At 32.7% G+C, this 23,343-nt stretch overlaps 1 protein-coding gene across 2 annotated transcripts in view; it reads right to left on the bottom strand.

Annotated features, from left to right (window-relative positions):
- Positions 1-23,343, bottom strand: part of LOC141507820 (sodium channel protein type 3 subunit alpha) — a 155,629-nt gene that overhangs the window by 46,455 nt on the left and 85,831 nt on the right. For both annotated transcript variants that reach the window (XM_074215820.1, XM_074215821.1), the window contains 3 exons: positions 14,136-14,309; positions 12,571-12,927; positions 9,822-10,298 (listed from right to left, as the gene is read on the bottom strand). In XM_074215820.1, the coding sequence (XP_074071921.1) occupies positions 9,822-10,298; positions 12,571-12,927; positions 14,136-14,309 (1,008 nt within the window). The remainder of the gene's footprint in view (positions 1-9,821; positions 10,299-12,570; positions 12,928-14,135; positions 14,310-23,343) is intronic.

Here is a 23,343-nt window from a genome sequence, read left to right as displayed (position 1 = left end):
AAAAAGGGAAAAAATTCTCCATTTCCACTGCTCTCTATGACTCTATACCCCAAACAGTACAAATCCATATATAGTAAGAGCTTGTTATTATCCTCTAGCCTATGAGATTAATAACCTCTATAGCTTCTTAAGTTCTATAAAGTAACTTCAGAAATGGAATGGGCATAGAGCTTCTGCTGTTGAATTATAGGATCAAAGTATTTATGTCTCTTGAGCTCCAAACCAAGACTACATGTTGGGGCTTACATTCCTGAATTATTCTGGGTAACATCATTTTCATTTCCCTTTTATTAACTGTAATGGATTAATTAACTGTAAATGCTATACTTATTGGCCTCTTTGATGCATTTGTATTTTCATATCATTATATATATATATCATTGTAATAATAATTTTTAATCCCTGTAGTCTACAACAATGCCTTCAGAAATATAGGATGGGATAGAATAATTACTTCTAATATAATAATTTTCAGAAATATTGACTTATGTGATTTTCATGTTTTAAAATTTCATTTTACTATGAAGATACATCAGTACTCTAGAAATTACAGCACTCCACAAAGACTTTCCAATCACTGGAAATGTGGATCAGTCTGCTTATGCTTTGAAGCTTTGAAAAGTAGCAGTAAATTAAAGAGTAAAATTCATTTAAACAATGTCAAATTCTCACTCTCATTGCTCTTTATGGCACATGTGTGTAATAATCAACATAATATGCTCATCTAATTTAAAAGCAAAATACAGTGATTGATAAACATCACAAATAACTCATTGCTGAATGAAGAAACTGAAATAAACCCATAAACTGAGAGACTCAGATTCCTCTGATGAAATGACTTTACCAAGTAACTGAAATAAATATAATTTCTGAAGTACTTGGAAAAGAGAAACAGGTAATAGGAAAACTAAGTATAACATAACATAGTGCAAGTTCAAACTTGTTTTCTTAAACTATTTTTAAACAAAATCTTATGCTTGAATTTATATTTTCATTCCTTGAAGACTTTAGTTTGGACCTATACAGAGAAGATGACTTATACTCTACAGATCTATGTATATAAGAAAACATGTTATTTTTATTTTTAATTTTTTTTAGGATGCAACATTCTCAAGGCCTGATTCAGCCATGGAAAACATGCCCTGTTCGAGCAGAAGCCTAGTGCAATGCTGTGGGAAGCTGCATACTGAACCAAGAACCATGTTCTCAACATCAAGATTCCAATACATGGAATAATACAGAAAATTAAAGCCTTACTACCTGGAGGAATAGATTAATTCAAGACATACAGTGACATAATTTACACTAAAATGGGCCATAAATACATCAAAAACAATCAGACTTCTTTTCTACTGATATATTATCATATATAAGAATTCCCTTTTATAAAGATGAAATAGCTCTTTCTTTTTAACCAATTAAATGATGAAATTTAATAATACATGAGAGCAGTGGCCTACTTTCACTGAAATGTGCTCACAATTCATTTATTTTCAATTAGCTTCTAAATATTTGAGTTTCATGAACTAGCTTATGATACAGGAGACAATATTTAAAAAAAAAGATTCAGCCATTACAGATTATATTTATATAAATAATGACACTACTCTTAAACCTTATGTACTTTGTCTTGCAAATAGAAAAAAAAAATCCAAACAACTTTTCCACATACACTCCTGTAGGGCCTTAGTCTGATCTTTTGGATTTGTTTATGCATATCTTGACTTTAAATATTGTCACATGCGGTAAAGCCAGTGGTGGGTGGAGAGCTGCTTCCCTTCTTGTCCCAGGCAGTTGACCAGAGATAAGCAAATAGCTTTTTGCACCACTGTGGTCATTCTGCGCTATTAAATATAGGAAGAAAACTACTAAAGCCAGGTCTCACCATCAGAGGTTTCAAATACCTTTCCCCAGTAATCTTCTTTGGACTTATTTTCAAGTTAGGAAGCAATGGAGGTGATAGGCAAATAAAGCTTTTAAGGTTTGTGTTTTTATAGCTGGCATTGCTGAGACCTGAAAACAACGTGCACAGCACACTTCCTCAGCATTCTGAAGAGCAGTAGATATGAGCACAAAAAAGCCAAGAGACGAAACATATGCTTGTGAGTTATCTTATACACAAACACACACACTTTCATCCACACCAGCCTTTTTTTTAGGCACAATGAATTGAAGATTGACAATTTCTAGGGTGTTAGGTCATAAACATTTGTTATTCCACCTCTCATCTTTGCCCACGGATAAGTTTCCTCCATGTGAGTTTCTAGAGATATAACTAGGAGAAGTTGGGTCCACATAGGGAGGGGGAGAAAATTGGAGCTTGAAGTGATTTTCATAAATGACAAAATAAATGACTAAACATTTCATGTGAAAAACTACAAAGGGTTTTAGTAAACAGCCTAATCTGAATCAACAGCATGACATGGCAGCCAAAAGAGAAAATTATATTTTAGGGTACAATGACACAGGCATAGGGCAGCTAAGGGGTTCCATAGTGAATAGAATGCTGAGCCTGAAGTCAGTTTGATTTGATTTCAAATACAGCCTCAGATACTTACTAGCCTTGTGAACCTGGGCAAGTCACTTAACATCTCTCATTACCTCAGTTTCCTTATCTGTAAAATGAGGATAATAGCATCTACCTCCCAAATTGCTGAGTATCAAATGAAATAATTGTAAACTGTGCTTAGCACAGATCTAGTACATAGCAAACAATTTATAAATGTCATAATTATCATCATCATTAGCTCAAATAGGGAAGCTTATACTCCCATTATGGTTGACCAGACCTCATCTGGACCATGATATTCAGTTCTGAGTACCACATTTTAGGAAAGATATTTATAAGCAAGAGTTAATCTAGAGTCATATGATATGATATTTCTATTGAGGGCAATATTATCAATGTAGAGAAAAAAACCTTCAAGGAACTCGCTGGAGCTCTGTATAAGAAGAATAAGATGTTTTATTTTTCCAGGGAAAAACTAGGATCATTGAATGGAAATTACAGAGAGGTACATTTCAGCTTGACCCAAGGAAAACCTTCTTAATTATTAGCTTTGTTCAAAAGTGCAATGGATGGGTATTGAAAGCCAGCTATCACTGAAGTTCTCTTCAGGCTGATGCTAGATGATTATATTTCAGGGATAGAGGGGATTCATATTTAGATTTGGGTTAAGGATTAACCTAGATGACCTCTGAGATCCCACTGAGATTTTGTCATCTTATAATTCTTCACATTCTAAAAGGATTATAGGAAGCCCAAAACTCTGCACAATATAGGCATAAGTCTTCAGATTTAAGCAATCATTTCAAGGCTTCCAAATTTTGTTTTATTCTGAAATTCAAAAGAAAAACCTTCTTATTATGAGCAAATGATTTACATTCTTCATATGTTATATCATTATCACTTATGCTATTGAAAGGATTTATCAGATTTTTCTACAGTGTGATTTTTCAAAACAAAATTCATCTCAAAAAAGTCAGCACTTAATGGAAAAAACATTGAATAGTTAACAAGCACTGTGTCCTCAGTCCCAAACTACACCATTATTTCTGGATTTGTATCACAATATAGCAAACTCATTCATTGCTGATTGTAAGGAGAGTAGAAATAGATGAATGCCACAGACAACCACAGTTTCTGTTTTAGGAATTAACTTATATTTCCTTTCCTGAAAGGATTTTACAGTAGCCAGAATAGCATTCCAGTGATTTATGATTTAGAATCTCCCTCCCTCCCTTTGCCTTGACTCTAGTGGAAATTTTTTTAAAAAGCATTTAAATGAATGAAAGGTGTTCAGCAGGGCAGAAGAAAATTAGTCAAGAAAATAATCCAACCATCTGAACAAAAATCCACAAATATATAATTGACTTGGGAGTTGACTTTATTTACCAAATAATTAAAAATAATAAAGACTATAAAGTCGCCAAGCTCCATTTTACCTCCTCAATTCTAAAGTACAGAATTTAGGAAGAAAATGTAGTGAAATTAATATGAATCATGGAGGTTTTTAAAAAAAGCTGAGTGTAAAGCGCCAATTACATAAAGGCTGATGATACTCTCCCAACTTCTTTTAATTATTCTGGGATGATCACCATTTTTTGTATATACAAAACATGATACTTGATCATTTTTCTGATACAACCATACATGCCATTTACTACATACAATTTCATGAAAGCCCAAGATATGTGTTGCCCAAATGAATACAGACTATGGCCATTCAATCTCAAAAACTCAGATTACCTCTCATTTCATAAAATCTTTCTTAATATAAATGAAAATAGACTTGTTAATATTTGGGATATGTGGTTTGAGGGGACTATAAATTAGATGATTAATGCATACCAGATATGGATGTTTAATAACATTTGCTAGTTATTAGTTCTATTTTAGATATATTCTACTTAAAAAGGGCTGAATCAATAAAAAAAAAGGGTAGTGGTTTCATTTTTGTGAAATAAAAGCAAATAAACAGGAAGTACATGCTCCATTTATCCCCTTACCTGTATTACACTTAACATTTCTGTCTAACTTAACCATATATTATAAAGCCTCCTGAGCATGCAGTCATTAATATTAAGGATGGCATAGAATGTAGCTTAAAAACCTCAGTAGCAAAATTATGTATAATGTTGGGACTGCCCATCTTGCCTGACCATGCTGTGATGTGAGTTACATGATTCAGCAGAGAGCAGCTGTGCATGTATCTACTGTTTTGCGATGGAGAAGGGAGGGACGTAGCTGAGAAGCATGCAGGCCAATCAATATCCATTTTAAAAGTTATTATATATGTAGAACTTGCTTAGGTAACCTGGGTGAATGTGATGGCACGTGCCTCTGTCTGGTTAATAAGCACCAGAGCTGCATTCTTGATTGCTCCAGCTCGATTTTACCCCTGTGAGAAGTAAGAATGGTAAGTAGTGAAGTTCATGATAGGATTTTGCTAGATTTTCCTCTGGAAACTACTTCAAATATGATTTTAAAGAAAAGATACATTTCACCTTTTTATTACCCTTTTAGAGTTAGGGTAGTAAATAAGACCAACAGATTTTTAATACCTTATGAGAAAATCCAGATTGGAACTTTTATACCTTGACAAAAACTATAATTAGCAAAATTTCGCATGATACCTTAACCATAAGACTTATACTGGGCTAAATACAAAGACTAAATATCATAACTTTTAAATTTAATTTGTAGTATCTCTTCCATTTCATTCTTAAAAATTTTTGCTTATTTGTATAACAATAATTTACCTAAGTTTAGAAAATTTTAACAAGGAGTCATACTTTTTCTCTAAGGTTTTAGACTCATCTTTGACTGGCTGAAATATTGTTAAATTTTATTATTTATAAATTAAATTTTATTATTAACAAGAAGCAGAATAAGAATATTAAACTTTTCAAATGCCTTCTAAAACTTGCCATTATTTACTGCCTCATCCAAAGAAGAAATATGTTCCAAAGTTTTATTAGATGTATTAGCGTTGTTGTATGAATTATTTACTTAACACACGAGCCAAAAAAGAATAATTTGCTTTTGAAATCAGATCCACGCATTCTTTGACTGTCTCAAAACCATTTTTTAAAAAAGATCAGAATTTTTGTCCTTTACATACACATGACAGCTAAGGATAAAAAAATAGCAACATTTAAGGAAACAAAGGCCTGCCCCTTCTCTCTGGATAGAATTGAATTTAAAAAAATAAGCAATTTCTGAGTATTTCAGTTCAAATGTGCATTTCATAGAGGAAATAAGTAAATAAATCTCCTTAGCTAACTAAAAGAATCATACTTTTTACTTTTATGAATGCAAATATTGACCTTCCTTAAGCTTGTTATCCTCACCACAAAAAATTGCTCCTTTACAAAATACATCATTTCTATCAGTAGCACCATCAATCTCTCAGCTTCTTAAATTAGAATTCTTAAAGGTATATTTGAATCTTCCTTCTCCTTCAATTCTTAGCTACCACCACATCTTGTCTTTCTTTCTTTCTGTCTTTCTTCTTTCAAGATGTGCTGCAGTTTAAAAACCTTTCTTTTTAATTCTTACTAATACTCGATAGATTAAGAATCAGGTACAAGAACTTTTTTCCTCTTAATTTCATATGATTACCTGCAGTGAATATATTATGATTATGATTATGATTATGATTATGATTATTTCAAGGTATACTGATGTTCAACACTAAAATCATTTGAAATGTTTTAATTGTGTTAATAATTATCCCTTTAACTTCTTCACATATATTAACCAATTAAATTATTTTGTACAGTAGACTGAACTTATTGAATATCAGCTTGAAAATGCATTGAATGGCATAAAACAGTTATCAGGTTTTGACATTTTATAAATGAGAATGAGAAGTGGGCAAGTATTTGATTCCAAATGAATTATTGAATCGTACTATTGATATTTACACGAATTATGTAATGATTCTCTCTACAATAAAGTAAAACTCTCTTGAGTAGACATAAAAATATCTGTCCTTTAAGTAGGCTTCAATATATTCTAAAACTAAACACACTTCACCTCCTCACCCCCAGAAAACTATGAAGATATGCTTCCTGGGTAATCTAGGTGGCTCAATGGATAGAATACTGGCCCCTGAGTCAGGAGGACCTAAGTTCAAATACAGCCTCAGACACTTTATATTTACTAGTTGTGGAACCTTAAGCAAGTCCCTTAACCCCATTGTCTCACAAATTTTAACTTATAAACAATTTATAGTCTTCCCTCTCCAAGGCACTAATACAGCAAAGTTATTCCTAAAAATTGTTTTGATATATTTGTTTTTGAAGATTCCTCTTTTTTTCTCCTTTTCTAAATCTGAGTGCTGTCTGAGGCTCTTCTTTAGTTCTCCTCTTTTCACCAACTCTAGTTATTCCCTTGATGAACTAATTATTCATTCATTTAATAGTTTCTCTTATCAATTTTATGAGGATGATTCATCAATATGCATTTACTCCTTTGATCTCTCATCCAGGTAATCCCACAATTCTACTTGTTGCAACACAAATGTTACTTCAAATTCAATATATCTAAAATTAAAACTCATCTCTTCCTCAAAAATTAGGATCTTTACCTAATGACAGTTTCCAGTGGTACTAACAAATTTTCTGTCTCCCAAATTAGACATCTTAGAATTATCTTTCTTCTTTTTTCTTCTACAAATTCAAACATGTCTATGAAATTTAACATTTCCTTTTAATTTCTATTGATTCCACTCTAGTTCAGGCCCTCATCAAGACATTACTGGATTATTACAGTAATTTCTTAACTGGTCTCTAATGATGCTCTTCTGTGCTTTAACTTGACTTACATACTGTTGTCAAACCAACTTCCTAGGGTATCATTTTCATCATAATCCTATGTTCAAGACCACACAGAGGTTCTTTATTGTCCACAATATTAGATTCAAAGTCTTCTGATTGGAATTCAAGGCTATCCGATATCTGACTTCACCACTCTTTTCTAAGCCACACTTTTACTTCAGTGACATCAGTCTAATCATTGTCTTCCATACTTACTATACTTTCTTTTGTCTCTGTATTTTTGCTTGTTTCTCCTGCCTCTTGAAATGCTTTCCTTTCCCCTCTCAAGTTATCTTATTTATCCTTCAAGTCTACCTTGCCAATGAAATATGTCTATACTAGTACAGATTGCACTTTTCTTTGAATTTCTCTTGCCCTTAGAGTAAGTGCCTATATATTTAGCACAATTTTTCTCTTTTTCACATGCATGTTTTTTTTTCTTTCCCTACTCAAACGGTCAGTTTCTTTAGAGAGAGGGAAATATCATATCCCTCTGTATCAACCAAGTTTAGGGCAGTGCTTATCTATGCTAAATAAATAATTTGGAATTGATGGATATTCCTTTTTTTCTTTCTTTTTTTAAAGACATCTAAACCAGAAGTTAAGGAGTTAAGTCTTTAAGCATGAACAACAACAATTATATTTAATTTCATTAAGTAATCTTATAGAATAGGTTCTAATTAGAAAGGATAGGAATAATCAAACACTTGTGTAAAGTTTACAAAACATTTTCACTTTGACTATGACAGTTGGCAGCTGTGAAATTTTACAAAATGTTTAGGATATTATGAGTTGTAACTTGGTTACTCATTATGGCAGGAATTTAGATGTTAGGTAATTTGGGACAAAAATTCTATATTCCCATTTAAAAAAAAAGGCCTGATACCAAAATAGAATTAGACAGCATCATGGATCTGATTACTATGCTGGCATTACTAAGCCTACATAGCAAATCTTCAAGTGTTTTGACATTTCCTATTGGCATGCTAGTGTATCTTGAAGAAGGATTTTAAGAATTTATAATAGGGGCGGCTAGGTGGCACAGTGGATAGAGCACCGGCCCTGGAGTCAGGAGGACCTGGGTTCAAATCCGGTCTCAGACACTTAATAATTGCCTAGCTGTGTGGCCTTGGGCAAGCCAGTTAACCCCATTTGCCTTGCAAAAAAAAAGAATTTCTAATAACCTTTAATCTTTATCCACACAACAAACATTGAGGTGTCTAACTCTGGAAGATAATGTGTATTCTGAATATCATGTTTGAAATTTGTAGTAAAATGGAAGAGCATGCTTATATGTATGATATAAAGAATTAAAATTGGCTTGAGTTAACAGATCTCAGACTTGAGAGTAGCTGGGTTGTGCAGTGGCTAGAGCACCGGCCCTGGAGTCAGGAGGACCTGAGTTCAAATCTGACTTCAGACACTTAATAATTACCTGTGTGGTCTTGGGCAAGCCCTTAACCCCATTTCCTTGCAAAACCTTAGAAATAATAATAATAACAGATCTCAGACTAGTACTTTTTCAGAGATCTGTTTTCTTGTTCCAATTGGCAAAAAAAGACAACCATTATAATTTCTATTTTTTCTTAAAAAATTAAAGCATTACTACTATATTTATATTCTATACCTGAAAACAAAATACCAACATCCTACATATAAGATGCTATGTTCCATGAATGCCCAAACAATTTTTAAGAATTAGTAGTAAGAAGACAAGAAGATAAATTCATTCTAGTACTTTTCTAGTTGATTTAAAATAAGCTTATTTATCCACAAATAAGCGATACTTACTCAATATCCATTCACTTTCCAAATATGTGCAGACAATAACTTTTTAGCTAGTTATGTAATTATCATTACAGATGATAGACCATCATGAATGATTCAAGTATACATAAATGATAATATTAAAGTAATCTTTTTCACCAAATATATACCGCAAATTACATACTCTACATTATTAAGTATTCACTTGGCGTAACTGAAATATAATACATGGAATTTCCCAAAGAAGAAATGATGCAATGCTATGACTGTATGAGGGAACCACCATTTTTGGAAATCCAAATGAAGTTTTTGGAAAGACCTATTTTTTTTTAACATAGAATTCAGAGAAAAAATATTTTGAGAAAATCAATTTGTAGGTCTTTCAGAGACAATACTTTATTTTTTTTTAGGTTTTTGCAAGACAAATGGGGTTAAGTGGCTTACCCAAGGCCACACAGCTAGGCAATTATTAAGTGTCTGAGACCGGATTTGAACCCAGGTACTCCTGACTCCAAGGCCGGTGCTCTATCCACTGCACCACCTAGCTACTTGAGATAATACTTTATTGTGGAAAGTTATGTGATTTCCTCAAATAGGGTTCAATGCTACATGATTTCTATATTTACCAGAATTATAACATCTAATACTCTATTGATATGTAATCAAGGAACACTAAATAAGTACATCACTATTAGAAGTTATACAAATACAACTTAAAAAAAAAATCCTACCTCTTTGCTTTCTTCCAGTTCTGACTCACTGCTGAAATCTTCAGTATTTAAGTTTTCAAAATCAGATTCACCAACTGCAATTGGTACTGTTACAGTAAGGCTGGGGTTGTTTATGAATGACATGTAATCATTTTCATCAATTATATATTTTTCCACGCTGCTTCCTGTACCTACACCACTGGTAGTTCCATTACCATCTTTTAGATAATTAAGGTCTTTGCTTAATTCAACTGGAGTATTATTGGAAATGCAGCTTTCTATCTTATTGCCTTCAAGAACTTTGATTTCTATAGCTTTTGGCTTTCCAACAAAGGCTTTTTGGACACATTCCCGTATTTCTTTTTTCACATAATCTATCCCCTTCTGCATTCTCCCCACAGCAATCTGGAGATTGTTCATTTCATTATCATCATCAGTAGCAGCAAGATTGTCTGAACTAAATGAGCTCAGCAGCAAGGCCAGAAAAAGATTCAGTACCTAAAGGAAAATAAGAGATAAATGAAGTAGCAGTAATTTTTACAGGTTTGAAATCTTCAAATATTAAAGTCTCCAAATAATTAAAATTCAGCATAAAGGATAATGGAAAAGTATGTGATGGTTATGAATAGGTTGCAATGCATAACAAATTAGGAATTATGAAGAACTAGAGTAAAGGATATTATTAAAGGAAGATATGACTGAAAGAAAGAGCTAGGCATGGGGTGAAAGCAAGATTCAATCAGTACAATAAAGCATTAAAAATGGATGAGCTTTTAAATCCTACCCCTAATATTAAAACAAAAAAAAAAAAAAAACAAGATATTTGGGACAAAAATTCTATATTCCTGTTACCAAAAGAATAATGAAATTTCACAAACTTCCAGCCCACCCTCTTCTCCCACCCCATTCCCAAACCAATTAAAGCATTGCTAGTTATATAGATCAAATATTAGATAACAATCATGATAAGGCATAATGACCAGTAAATAGATTGTAGTTCTTTTGTTGCCTTCATTCTTATATTCAAACTGTGGCAAATAATGATATTATCTAGTACAGCCATGGCTCATATAAAAGCCTCTGTTCTGTCTTTACTGTTCCCCCAAGCCAGAAGAAGGCATTTTTCCACTTTACTGGTTTTAGCTTCTTCTTTTCATAGTTTCATAAGGATGCCCCTAGCTTAATTGTTAAACAATGTGCAACAACCAGAGTTTGGCCATTGATAGTGACTTCAGATGCAGGTTGCCTCAAATAAAAACTGCCTCAGATAAAGGGCTTTTAAAACAGAGCAGATGATTTTTAACAAAAATTCTAAAGAGCAAGTTGTACATTTGTATAAGACTTTAACTGGTTTCATCATAAATATATTTTGAAATTTGCGTGTCATATGATTTAAAAGAGGAGGTACAGATACTTTAAACCATAATTATGTACACAAATTGCTTTTGCCTCTTATCTTTTTCACCAATAGAATATGATATGAGTTGAGAAGCTAACTGAAATTCTAACAACAGCAGGGAATGTGGAAGCAATTAAATGATAAACTAATAAGCTATAATTGATACAGTTGTATTCTCCTGTTACTGACGTAAAGGGAAATTTATTTAGGGATATTTCTGTGACTTAAGGTGTCTCCATAAGTTCATTTTCTATGTGGTAAGCAAACACATGTGGGATGTCAAGTTCTTACATTGCCTCTTAGCTTTATTCTAGATGCTCTTCTTAACCTAGAGCTTCTCACTTTTGCAATATGATAAGAATAATTTTATACATGTCTACATATAACTATCTAGATATATAACTGCTACAGTTCTTTAAAGTACAAGCTTAAGTTTTCCTGAGAGAACAGCCTAACCCAATACCACAAAACTAATTTTGATTCATTCAAAGACAACTGAGACATTTTAACATTAAGCAACATAAAACCACAGTTCAACACTTATACTCAATTATGTCTCCAGTCAGGACACAGTTTAAAATGAGCAGAAGCTCAGAAAGGGCCCACAAATTTGGGAAATCTAAACAATTTCTATAATTTAGATTTAGTCTCTAGTTTCTTTTCCCCTCTTTCTAGGTAATCCAAACTGGTAACATGAGGAAAAACACTTTTCCTTATGTCAGTTTTTATTTTACACTCATAAGACCTAACACAATCTTTTGTGATTAATAGTGATTCAATAAATATTTGTTTCAGGAATGAATTATTCAGTAAAAGAATTCAGTAAACTCAGTAATTATTCTTTTTTTAAGGTTTTTTTGTTTTAGGTTTTTGCAAGGCAAATGGGGTTAAGTGGCCTGCCCAAGACCACATAGCTAGGTAATTATTAAGTGTCTGAGGCCAGGTTTGAACTCAGGTACTCCTGACTCCAGGGCCTGTGCCTATCCACTGTGCCACCTAGCTGCCCCCTCAGTAATTTTTCTAGAATCATTTTTAGTGCTTGCCTGAACCATATCAATAATTACACTTTTAACATTAATTTTAATATAATAATATTTTATATATAGTATTTTAATATAGAAAATATTTTTACTTTGATAATATAGTAAGTTTTGTTTTAATATAGTAAAATGAAATAGAATCAGAGTTCCAATTCCTTAAAATGCTTGATGGTTATGTGACATGGCTTCTCATTTTTGAAGAATATTATTAGAGTATAAAGACAGAATAAATTGTAGAAATACTTCTGTCAGTTCTTCCATCCTTATATAGGTGGACATGTGTATAATTCATGACAAATATATCTCTGAATCATTTGGAATGAAAACATACCACTAGGTTCCCAATCACCATGACCAACATGAAAACAATAAGGCACATGGTTTGGCCTGCCACCTCCATACAATCCCACATGGTCTCTATCCATTCTCCACACAGCACTCGGAATACAATCAGGAAGGAATGGAAGAAGTCATGCATGTGCCAGCGTGGTAATGTGCAATCACTGTTGATCTTGCAGACACATTCTTTGTAGCTTTTGCCAAAGAGCTGCATGCCGACCACAGCAAAAATGAAGACAATGATGGCCAACACCAAGGTCAGGTTTCCCAGAGCCCCTACTGAGTTGCCAATGATCTTGATCAGCATGTTCAATGTTGGCCAAGATTTTGCCAACTTGAAAACCCGGAGCTGGAAACAAGGGGAAAAGATGCTTTCAATATAAATAATAGTGAAAGTTTGGAGATTTTTTTTGTCTGAAATATTGTAAGTACACCTCTAAAAGATGACCAATTCTGTTTTGATACTTTAATAGAAAATTCAATAATATTGATGCTTCAAATTAAGACATCATATTATTATGAAAGTATTCATATTGCTTAATTTCATATAACCTGAAATTCTTATAAAATAGTAAAGAAAGAATAAACAACTTGACTAGTGATAATAAAACCAAAATTGCTAAAGCACTTTGACTGCCAGAATCGTGAATTGAATAGAAAAATTGACCCAAAGATTATAGTAACAACTTTTCCATGCCCTAGGCATTTTCTAAGACTGTAAGTTACAGAGAAGGTACTAACTTTCATGAGTAGAGGGTTTCCTCAAATGAGAGTTCTCTGTACCAATGAAAATCACAGATCCAGACCCTATTCTAGACTTAGAGACTGACAAAAGAGAAAAGTTAAAATCTTATTAAGGAATTACTAGTGAATTTATGTAACTAAAACTCCCTATAGTTTAGGGAAGAAAAATAAAATTAATTTGAAAAAAATTTTTTTAAATTAAATGAGGAAAAAGAGGTTGGTATTTTTAAAATATAAAATATTTTCTCAAAATTTTATTCATATTATTATTAATTTTGCTAAGAATTTATTGAAAGGGTTCACACTAAACATTTTTCTTGTTTTTGCAAGGCAATAGGGTTAAATGACTTGCCCAAGGTCACACAGCTAGGTATTTAGAAAGTGCCTAAGGCCAGATTTGAACTCAGATTCTCCTGACTTCAGGCTGGTGTTCTATCCACTGCACCACCTAGCTGCCCCCATGTTAAATATTTTTGTAAAATCTTAGCTTGAGATCATTAATTGCTCACATTAATGAATGAGTTGTAAATTTAAGTATATTATACATAAAATAACAGAAAAGTTTAATTTTTCAACTTTCAAAAGCATATTTACTGATAGCCTAAAGATATTGATAAAATGTTAGTATTTTATTGTAAATATTGGTTTTTTGGTTGTTGGAGAATAGGCATTCATATTAAGCCTTTAATGGAATTCATAACATAACATATAATACTTCTTGAAAGTTCATGATCTTAGAAGCACATAATGATTACAGTTTAAAATAAATTTCAGAATAATGGCAGAATATAAAAATAGTGATTCTGCAGCTACCAGTCTAAATGATCGGAGAACTGACAATCCTTCCACGTTGGCCAGGCCGAGCTCCATTAAACTAAGGCTGACAATAATGCCGTCAAAGATATTCCAACCCTCTTGGAAATAATAATATGGATCCATGGCAATTATCTTGAGAACCATTTCAGCTGTGAATATTCCAGTAAATACCTGGTGTAAAATATAAATGGTTACTCTCATAACATTAAAAAAATGCTAAAACAATTACTTACAATCCAAAGATTTAAAAAAAGTAATATGATAGTTCTTAAAATTATTCTAAATTAATTTAATGGTAGAACATGTCTATGAAAGTTTAGGAAAGTTTTAAATGTTATTTTAAAACCAAATTTTTTTGCAATTAAATAATATAAATTTTAGATAACCAGGCAAATGTCAATTTTGTTATTAACTTCATTATATCCAATTTCCAATCTGTGCCTCAATAATTTCTGAAAAAAGTGCAATGAGGAAATCCTTTTCCCCTCTATTATTACCTCTTTCATTGTCAGATTTAATTATTTTAGTTTTACTTTTTTGTAAGGAATAATGATATATCATTTATTTATAAAAATCAATAGCTTTTATAAATGTTGATAATTCAAGAAAAATTATCATCAGATGATAGAATAATATTTTTCATGATTCTTTTCTTTTGGTTTAAGGCACATAGAATTCTGATTGTAGTATTATAAACATTCCCTAAACAATAAAAACATGTTTTTACAAATGTTGTAAATTAGTGACCTCTGGTTGCATGCATGCCTTTAAATTAAGGTTAATGGATTTATAAGACAAGGAAACAAATATTTAATTAAAACCATTGGAAGACATCCTTAATATTAAAACACCCCCCTAATTAAGATTAATGAGTTATCTGAGTAAATAGCAAAAATACTCATTGGAACAGGAAAGAATGAAATGAATTCACAATTTGTTGTTAGCTGAAAAAGAGAGGTTATAATGACCAAGAAGATGTAAAGAGACCTAACAAATTATACTTTCAGAAAATTGTTAAATAAATCACATTAAGTTGGAGTAGTGGAAGACTGTATTTTAAAGAGCTACAGTCAAGCTTACCATCTGTTTAGTTGTCTACTCTGCTTTAAAGGAACATTGTAAAAGTGAATAAGCTCCAAAACAAGTCGTCTCCTAAAGTACAACTTTAATACAAAGAAAACAATCAGTCTCTCTGAATGTGTCAGTGTGGATAAAACTGCCAAATTTCCCAAACTACAGAGAGTGTGTTGGACATAGTAAATTCAATGATTTGCACATGAAATGATGTTACTCATTCACTGAAGCATAGGAATATTTTATTTTATGAATGTATATATATGTTTATATAAATATAGACATATATAAGTCTAATTTACTTAATGCTTATATTATGAAGGTGGTCTTCATTTTCAACAGTTTTTTTTATTTTGGAAGAAAAACTCATCTTAGGATTCTGTACATATGTGATTGCTTCTGATACTTGTGCAATATTATTTTATTTAAATAAATTTCTTATATAGTAATAAAAATCAAAATGACAATAGTATTCATATATTGTTCATTATGTGCAAGGTTGATTACTACTAACATGCTAAGTATTAATAGTCTTCCTGACTTCAAGCCCATTGCTCTATTCATTGACTGGCTAGCTTCCTCAATAGGACTTCAATACTTTTCAGTTAAAAACCTTTTATATAAGATACCAATGATAGAAGATAGATAAATGATAATGTTTGTCCTTCATTTTTGAAGAAGATCAGGATATCAGAGAGGTGACACTATGACAAACATGAATTTGAATAAAGGGGGTGGTGTGCTAAGTCTCCAGCCTCACTTTCTGCTCCAGAGCCATCTGGGCCCAGTGACTAGAAAAGAATCAGGATGGCTGGAGATAACCTGGATGTGATGCAGTTATGGTCAAGTGACTTGGCCAAGTTCACGCAGCTAGTAAGAGTCAAGTGTCTGAGGTTGGATTTGAACTCCTGTCCTCCTGACTTCAAGGTTGGTGTTCTAGGGGCAGCTAGGTGGCACAATGGATAGAGCACTGGTCCTAGTGTTGGTGGAAGAAATGAGTTCAAATCCGGCCTAAGATTCTTAATACTCATTTATCTGTGTGATCTTCAGCAAGTCACTTAACCTCATTGCCTTGCAAAAACCAAAAATAAAAAAAAAAAGAATTCTGATGACTACTGAGACCAACCATGATTCCAATCCATTGGCACATAGTAGAAGCTTAATAAATGTTGATTCATTGTCTGATGATGAACTGAACTACTCCTTAATAAATTGGTGATAGACACAAGATTTAAAAAAATGAAATATATGTTTGTTTCAATGGTCTAGATAAATGATAGATAGAAAGACATCAGTAATAGAGATACTTCAGCTGAAATAACCAAGAGAACTATGGTGAATCCTGATTGTTAATCTACAAACCTCAGCTATGAGTAAAATAAGGGGGGGGGAAGGACTATAACAATTATAGTAATGTTTTAAAAACATACTTTTTATCTGAAATGCTATATATTACTCTAAAATTGTTCTAAAATCACTACTATCCATATTTTTCTAGGTATTGGGAATAATATTTATTTTATAAAGTAGAAAAATATTCTTCCAATATATAGTTTAAAGTTCTCACTTGAAGAACTGAAAGATTTAATTTTTAAAATTCATTTTCCTGAAAATTTAGCTATCTTTTAGAGTGCAATTCCCAAGAAGCCTACTCCAGCAAGGTGATTATAGCTATTGAGACCACTGTTCTTGGACACCTGGATTTATTGCCAGCTCAGATACTAATTGAGTGTGATCTGGAAGAGTTATTTAGTTTTTCTTCACCTTAGTGTCCACAGATGTAAAATATAAATAATAATACTTGAACTATTCAAAAATTACTAATAATGAAGAAGGTGTTTTGCAAGCCTTAAGGGTATATATATATATATAAATGTCTTCTTCTTATTATTATTGTTATAATGTTGGGGATGGTGTTGTAATTTGATGAGGAGAATGCTGTCCAATTTAATGAGTATGTCCCTTCCAATCAAGTTGATGGGATTGCAAGAACTTTGTTAGAAGAGAGTTCCTCCTACAGAGCAAGACAAGTACCCCAGATCTTTACTGTGAGATATGCCCTAGACCTTGCTTCAAGGACACAGGGAATTCCCCTAATGGGTCCCCAGTGATTTATTTAGCTGATTGAAAGATGAGTAGCAGTTGTGTGTCAGGGGGAATTCTTATTCTTGTCAAAGCAACTTCTTCTTACTCCCAATAGTGATCTGTGAAAAACTTAAGATCAAGAATACCACAGGGCAAGAATTTCTCATATTTCCTTTCTCCTTTTCCCCTATCCCTGCCCCCCAAGAAGCAATGGAAATTTTTTGGTAAACATTCCTTTTTTTCATGAACAAAAGTGACCTTTACATGGCAATGGGAGACATATATTTGCCCAGACAAACCTGAGAGTGGAGTTTCAGGACCTTCCAAATCCTGACTGCCTTTTTTTTTAACTGATTCTTTTTCCTTTCTACAAGTCAGTATCTATCATTTCTAAGAAATGGAAGTTTCCAGGGAAGCTAGGTGGTGCAATGGATAGAGCACTTGCTCTGGAGTTCAAATTCAACCTCAGACACTTAACAATTACCTAGCTATATGACCTTGGGCAAATCACCTAATCCCACTGCCTTGCAAAACAAACAAACAAACAAAAAACAAAATGGAAGTTTCAAAGTTCAAAGTTTAACTGGTAGATTATCCTGAGTTGAAGATTCCCCTGCATTTGGGATTTGTGTACCCATGTCCAGAGATAAAAGATTTTCATGACAGAATGTTTTTTAAAGGAGAAATGGACCAGATAAGAGAATCCTACAGATGAAGTACTAAAGCCTAGCTAAGATGATCTGGGCCATGCCAACCCTCCATATTAATAGCTTTGACTATCTTGGAGAGTGCAAAATTGAGGTGAATGGGAAAGAGCTAAGATGCATTATCACAATAAATATTTATCCACAGGACATTGTAATAAACATAATGGGTTAAATGGTGGTTGTTTTTTTCTTCTCAAATTTAAATGCACTTGTTCAGAAATACCTTTGGGTTCATTGCATCCTATATAACTATATTTTGTGTAGAGTACTTTTGAAAGAGCAAAGCTTATTACCTACTTTTGGGGGAAATATTAAATGGAATACTTTTGAAAGAGTAAAGCTTATTACCTACTTTTGGGGGAAATATTAAATGGAAGCCATATCCAAACTTTATTTTAGAGATTTCCCTAGAGTACCATAAGCTTGTTCTATATGAAGCCAGAGCCCCTTTTAGGGGAACCCTGGGTCATAAGGTACACATACTAATTTCAATGTTTGATTTCCCAGAAATATTTTAAAATCATTTCAAAACATCCTCTATGTTAGAGAAATATTTTCCACAGTGCTTAATTCATCAATCAGTTAAATATTAAACATAGTTCCAAGCAAACAACAGTGTCAGCTTTCAAGGACTTCATATCTTTAAAATAAATAATCTGAAAGCATTTATAATTTTATTTACATGCTAACCCTGATTGAAATAAAATTCTTTCTAGGGGAAAGAAACAAAAAGAAGTAGGCAGAAGTACTAGCATTTCTTTATAGATAGAAGTCAAATTTAAAGGATTTTGAAGCTATGTGACAATAGTGTGAACTTCATTCCTCATAGTGTAGCAGATGGAAAATTAGAACTCTAATAGAAACTTCTCATTAAATGTTGCCTGTTTTTTTGAAATAAAAAGTTACTACTGTAAAACGTAGTCCTGGCAATACAGTGCTATTTAAAATTCAAACAAAATTAGATAGCAAGCAGGATCCAGTTGAAAGGATTAGATTTATAATTATTGCATCTGTACAAAGGTGTTAGAAAAGTTTAAGCATTAACACAAACATCAGAGTTGACTTTGGAAGAATATAATAGATTTCATAATACTATATGAAATATTTATAATGATTCCACTTCATTTTTAACTCTGATCTGAGAGTCAAGGAATCTGAACTCTGCCAATAACTAGCTGTGTGACATTGGGTAGATCATCTAACTTCCCTGATTCTTCAATTCCTTCATTTGTACAGAGTTGAACAAGATAATCTCTGAGTTTCTTATCAGGTCCACAATTCTATGGTTTATAAGAGCAATTTCTTTGAAGTTTTGGGGATACATGAATAGTAGAGTCCAGATAACAAGTCTGGAAACTGATCCAAATCTAATGGAATAGGGATCATGTAGAGTCCTGTTCATAGGTTCAAAAAATCAACTGCTCATGTACAAGATGGAGGTGAAGTGACTAGACCACAGGGTTTTAGTTAACTCTGTATCAGTCAGTATACTATGACTGACAAAAGGCTAAAGTGCTTTTGGTCTACATTAGGAGAAGGCAAAGGTCTGAATAAGAGAAAAAAATGATCCTACTGCATTGTGTTCCAGTCAAGCCATCTTGGGAGAATTGTTTTCAGTTATAAGGACAGCATTTTAGAAAGGACATTATTAATCTCTCATATTTGGAGGAGTTTAACCAGTTCTGTTTAGGGATTCCAACCCTTGAAGAACAGTGGAAAAAATGGGCTGAAAAAGTAGACTGGATTTTGGATTATCTTAAAAACCAGTCAGAAGAGTTTGAATATATTATGATAGGGAATCATTTTTGGTTTTTAATAGAGAATTGATAGGGTAGAAGTGGATATGGTAGGAATATTGTTGTAGGAGTATAAAATGAAATGGATGGGTTAAAGATGGATCTTAAAGAAATGTTGAAAAAAAAGAAAATGACAAAATTAGTGATAAATAGGATATGATGGATGAAACAAAGGAAAGAGTCAAAGATTACCCTGAGGCTTCTATCTTGGAGATTCGGTGAATGGTGGTAACTGAATAAAATGGATTTATTTGGGAGGAGATTTTGTTTGAGGGAGAGAATAATGAGTTCAATATTTGACTTACTTTGGTCAGCAATTGACCTAGAAATATAGGCTGTTAAAAATTTGGTACTAGAAAGTCCTGAGTATAGGTAATTTCAAAGGTGAATTAAGTATATAAAAAGAAAATCATTCAAGCAAGGATAACACTTTAGGAGAGGTCTACATTTTAGAAGGGGAGGAGGAAGAGAAGTCAGCAAAAGAGATAAAAGAGTAGGACTTAGAAGAAAGAGATTTAGCAAATTATACTGTCATAGAAGTTTAAGAAGAAGAGTCAAATAGTTTTATTACTATTCAGGGCAGTTGCTATCAAGTTTTGTTATTCAAAAGTTTTATATTATCATTCTTAGCATCTCTATGCTGGTGTCAGCCCTCAGAGCTTCAATGCCTGGACTATTATGATCACCCCTGCTTGGTCTCCAGTCATAAGTCTCTCTCCACTCTACTCCACCTTGAACTTCAAGGCCTCTCCATTATCTCAATACCAAATACAGACTCCTCAGTCTGGCTTTTAAAGTCCACTGAAACTTGGCCCTTCCCCTAACATTCTTCTTAAACTTCACGCCACTCTGTGCACTCTACTATCTAGCAATACTGGTGTTTTTGGTCTTTCTTGCCTGAAACATTTTCCTGGAATGCCCCACCCTGGAATCCTGGTCTCCTAGCTTTCCTGACTTCTGAAAGTCTCAGGTCAAATCCTACCTCCTTTAGGGAAGCCTTTTTCTGGTCCCTCTCACTGCTAGTGTCCTCCTACTGAGGTATGTGAATGTGTGGGTGGATGTTTGCATAAATATATATATATATATATAGATAGATAGATAGATAGATAGATATATGTATGTATACATAAGCAAGAAAGAAAATGATTTACACAATGAGCTTACTCAGCTAATATTATGCTGTTTATCAAGCATTATAAGTGCTAAGCCCTAAATAAAGGGAAAAAACATGGCTCCTTCCTTGAAGGGGTTAAAATTCTAATTGAAAAAACTTATATAAAGATAGATATGGAGAGCCATATTTGTATGTATATAAACATATACATTCTGTATATACATGAAGAGTGCAATGTCTATGTACATGTATGTATATAGATTTGTATGTATATGTGCTTAAAAATCCATATCCAATATTTACATAGTTGCTGTCTTTCCAATTAGAATAGGATCACCTTTAGATCAAGAGCCATGTTTTTTTCCCTTTCTTTGTATTCCTTGTTCTTCACATAGAACTTGTCCCATTGTAATAAATATTTGTTGTATGACAGTAAATTCTTAGAAGAGTAAGTCATCAGTATAAATTATCTTCTTTTTCAGTCATTCCATTTTTCCCCTTTGTCAATTAAAGTGATATAATTATTTTGGTAAATAATACAGTATAACATATACATATATATATATATGTGTGTGTGTGTATGTGTGTGTGTGTGTGTGTGTGTGCGTGTGTGTGTATAATTATTTTGGTAAATAATACAGTATAGTTATATCTGATGGTGATCATCACATTCTGTCTATGGATATGGAATCTTTTTTTGATGTAGTATTTCAAATTTGGAACCTCTGAGCATAAATGAATTCCTGAGTCCATTCCTGAAGGAATCTGAGCCATTCCTTATAAGATTTGTCCTTTGATTGATGGTGTATCAATATACTTCCAGTCACCTTTGACTTTTCCCTTGCTGACATTCAATAAGTTGCCATATTTTGTAGCTCATCCCCTGCATCCTACCCTACCTCCAAAGAATCTCTTCATCTATTCTGTTTGAAACTTTTATCATGCTAGTATAGGCTTTCATCAAGACAATTATAATAGCCACCACAACTTTGGTCTTCCCCCTCTCCAATCCAAATTCCTCAAAGCTGTCAAATCATCCTTTCTACTACATAGGTCAGACCTGTGCTAAAAATTACCACAAAAAGGCAAGTAAAAAAACTTTAGTGAAGCTGTATTGCATATTGAATGAAATATAAAATCCTTAGCATTTTAAGTTCTCTGCAGTTCAGGTTCAAAAACATCCTGGACATTTCTAAAAGATACACGATGGAAAATTTCATCCACATCCAGAGAAAAAGCTAAAGAATATGAATACAGAGCAAAGTATACTTTTTAACATTTTTCCTTGTTTTTTTTCTTTCTCATGGGTTTTCCCTTTTGTTCTAATTCTTTTACAACATAACTAATATGAAAATATATTTAATGTTATTGTGCATGTATAACCTATATCAGATTACTTGTTGTCTTGGGGAGGAGGGAGGGTAGGGAAGGAGAGAAAAATTTTACAATATTGAATGCTGAAAATTATCCACATATAACTGGGAAACTACTATTAAAGTAAAAAGGAGTCTAATTATATAATAATACTAAAATAAAGTAATAAAAAACTTTCTGGCTTTATTTCTATACACTATAACCTAACACACCATACTTATAGGACTATACCCACTCATTCTGAATTGTTATACCTCAAGCAAGAGTTTAATATGGAAAAATTTCTAGATATGTCTCTTTTTTAAGTTTTCTCATATGTGAATCAAAATATGTTCCAGATTTCATTCAATTTATCAGAGTAAAAATGTATATGATGACTTTAGGACTGTTTTTATTCTGTTCCCTAGAAAATACAAAGACTTCACAGGATCCCATAAACGATGCACAAAACACATAATGGACTCATTATGATTCATAAACAGTAAATACAATTTTCCTCCCACTCATGACTCCCACTTTCCAAAACAACCTATTTAATCTCCCAGACTTACAGAATCATCCAATGATTTCTACTTCCTTTGTCAGGGAAATAAACTTGGGGTTGATAGAGAGGCAACTCCTTCCTACTGAATTTGCAGTATTCAAATAATCCTTTGGAAAAGCAAGTATACAATATCTCTTATTCCCTAACATGTTAACTTTTCCCTGTTGTTAATCATCTTGTTTCAAGATCACATGCATGATTTTCTCCCCAAGAGTTAGGTATTATTCATAAACTTAGAAAGTACCCTTTCTCTCAGTAATGCTGTATTTTGGAGAAGCAAGTTTCAAGGATGATCAGCACTATCTTTATTAAAAGCTAAATTCCAGAAAATACCCCTCATCTTTTACTCTTAAGACTCTATTCCAGAAATCACATTCTTGGGGCTTTTAGGGAGGCCATCCTAAGGTTGATATCATACAAGAGTGTCACTCTTTTTTTAAAGGAAGATGGAAATCATAATTCCTACCACATAGATCTGTGATTTCCCTCTCCATAGTCACTTTGTGTTTAG

The sequence above is a fragment of the Macrotis lagotis genome, chromosome 1, assembly GCF_037893015.1.
Source record: "Macrotis lagotis isolate mMagLag1 chromosome 1, bilby.v1.9.chrom.fasta, whole genome shotgun sequence".
In the NCBI taxonomy this organism is placed as follows: Eukaryota; Metazoa; Chordata; class Mammalia; order Peramelemorphia; family Peramelidae; genus Macrotis; species Macrotis lagotis.
This window is presented reverse-complemented; position numbering and strand designations above follow the sequence as displayed.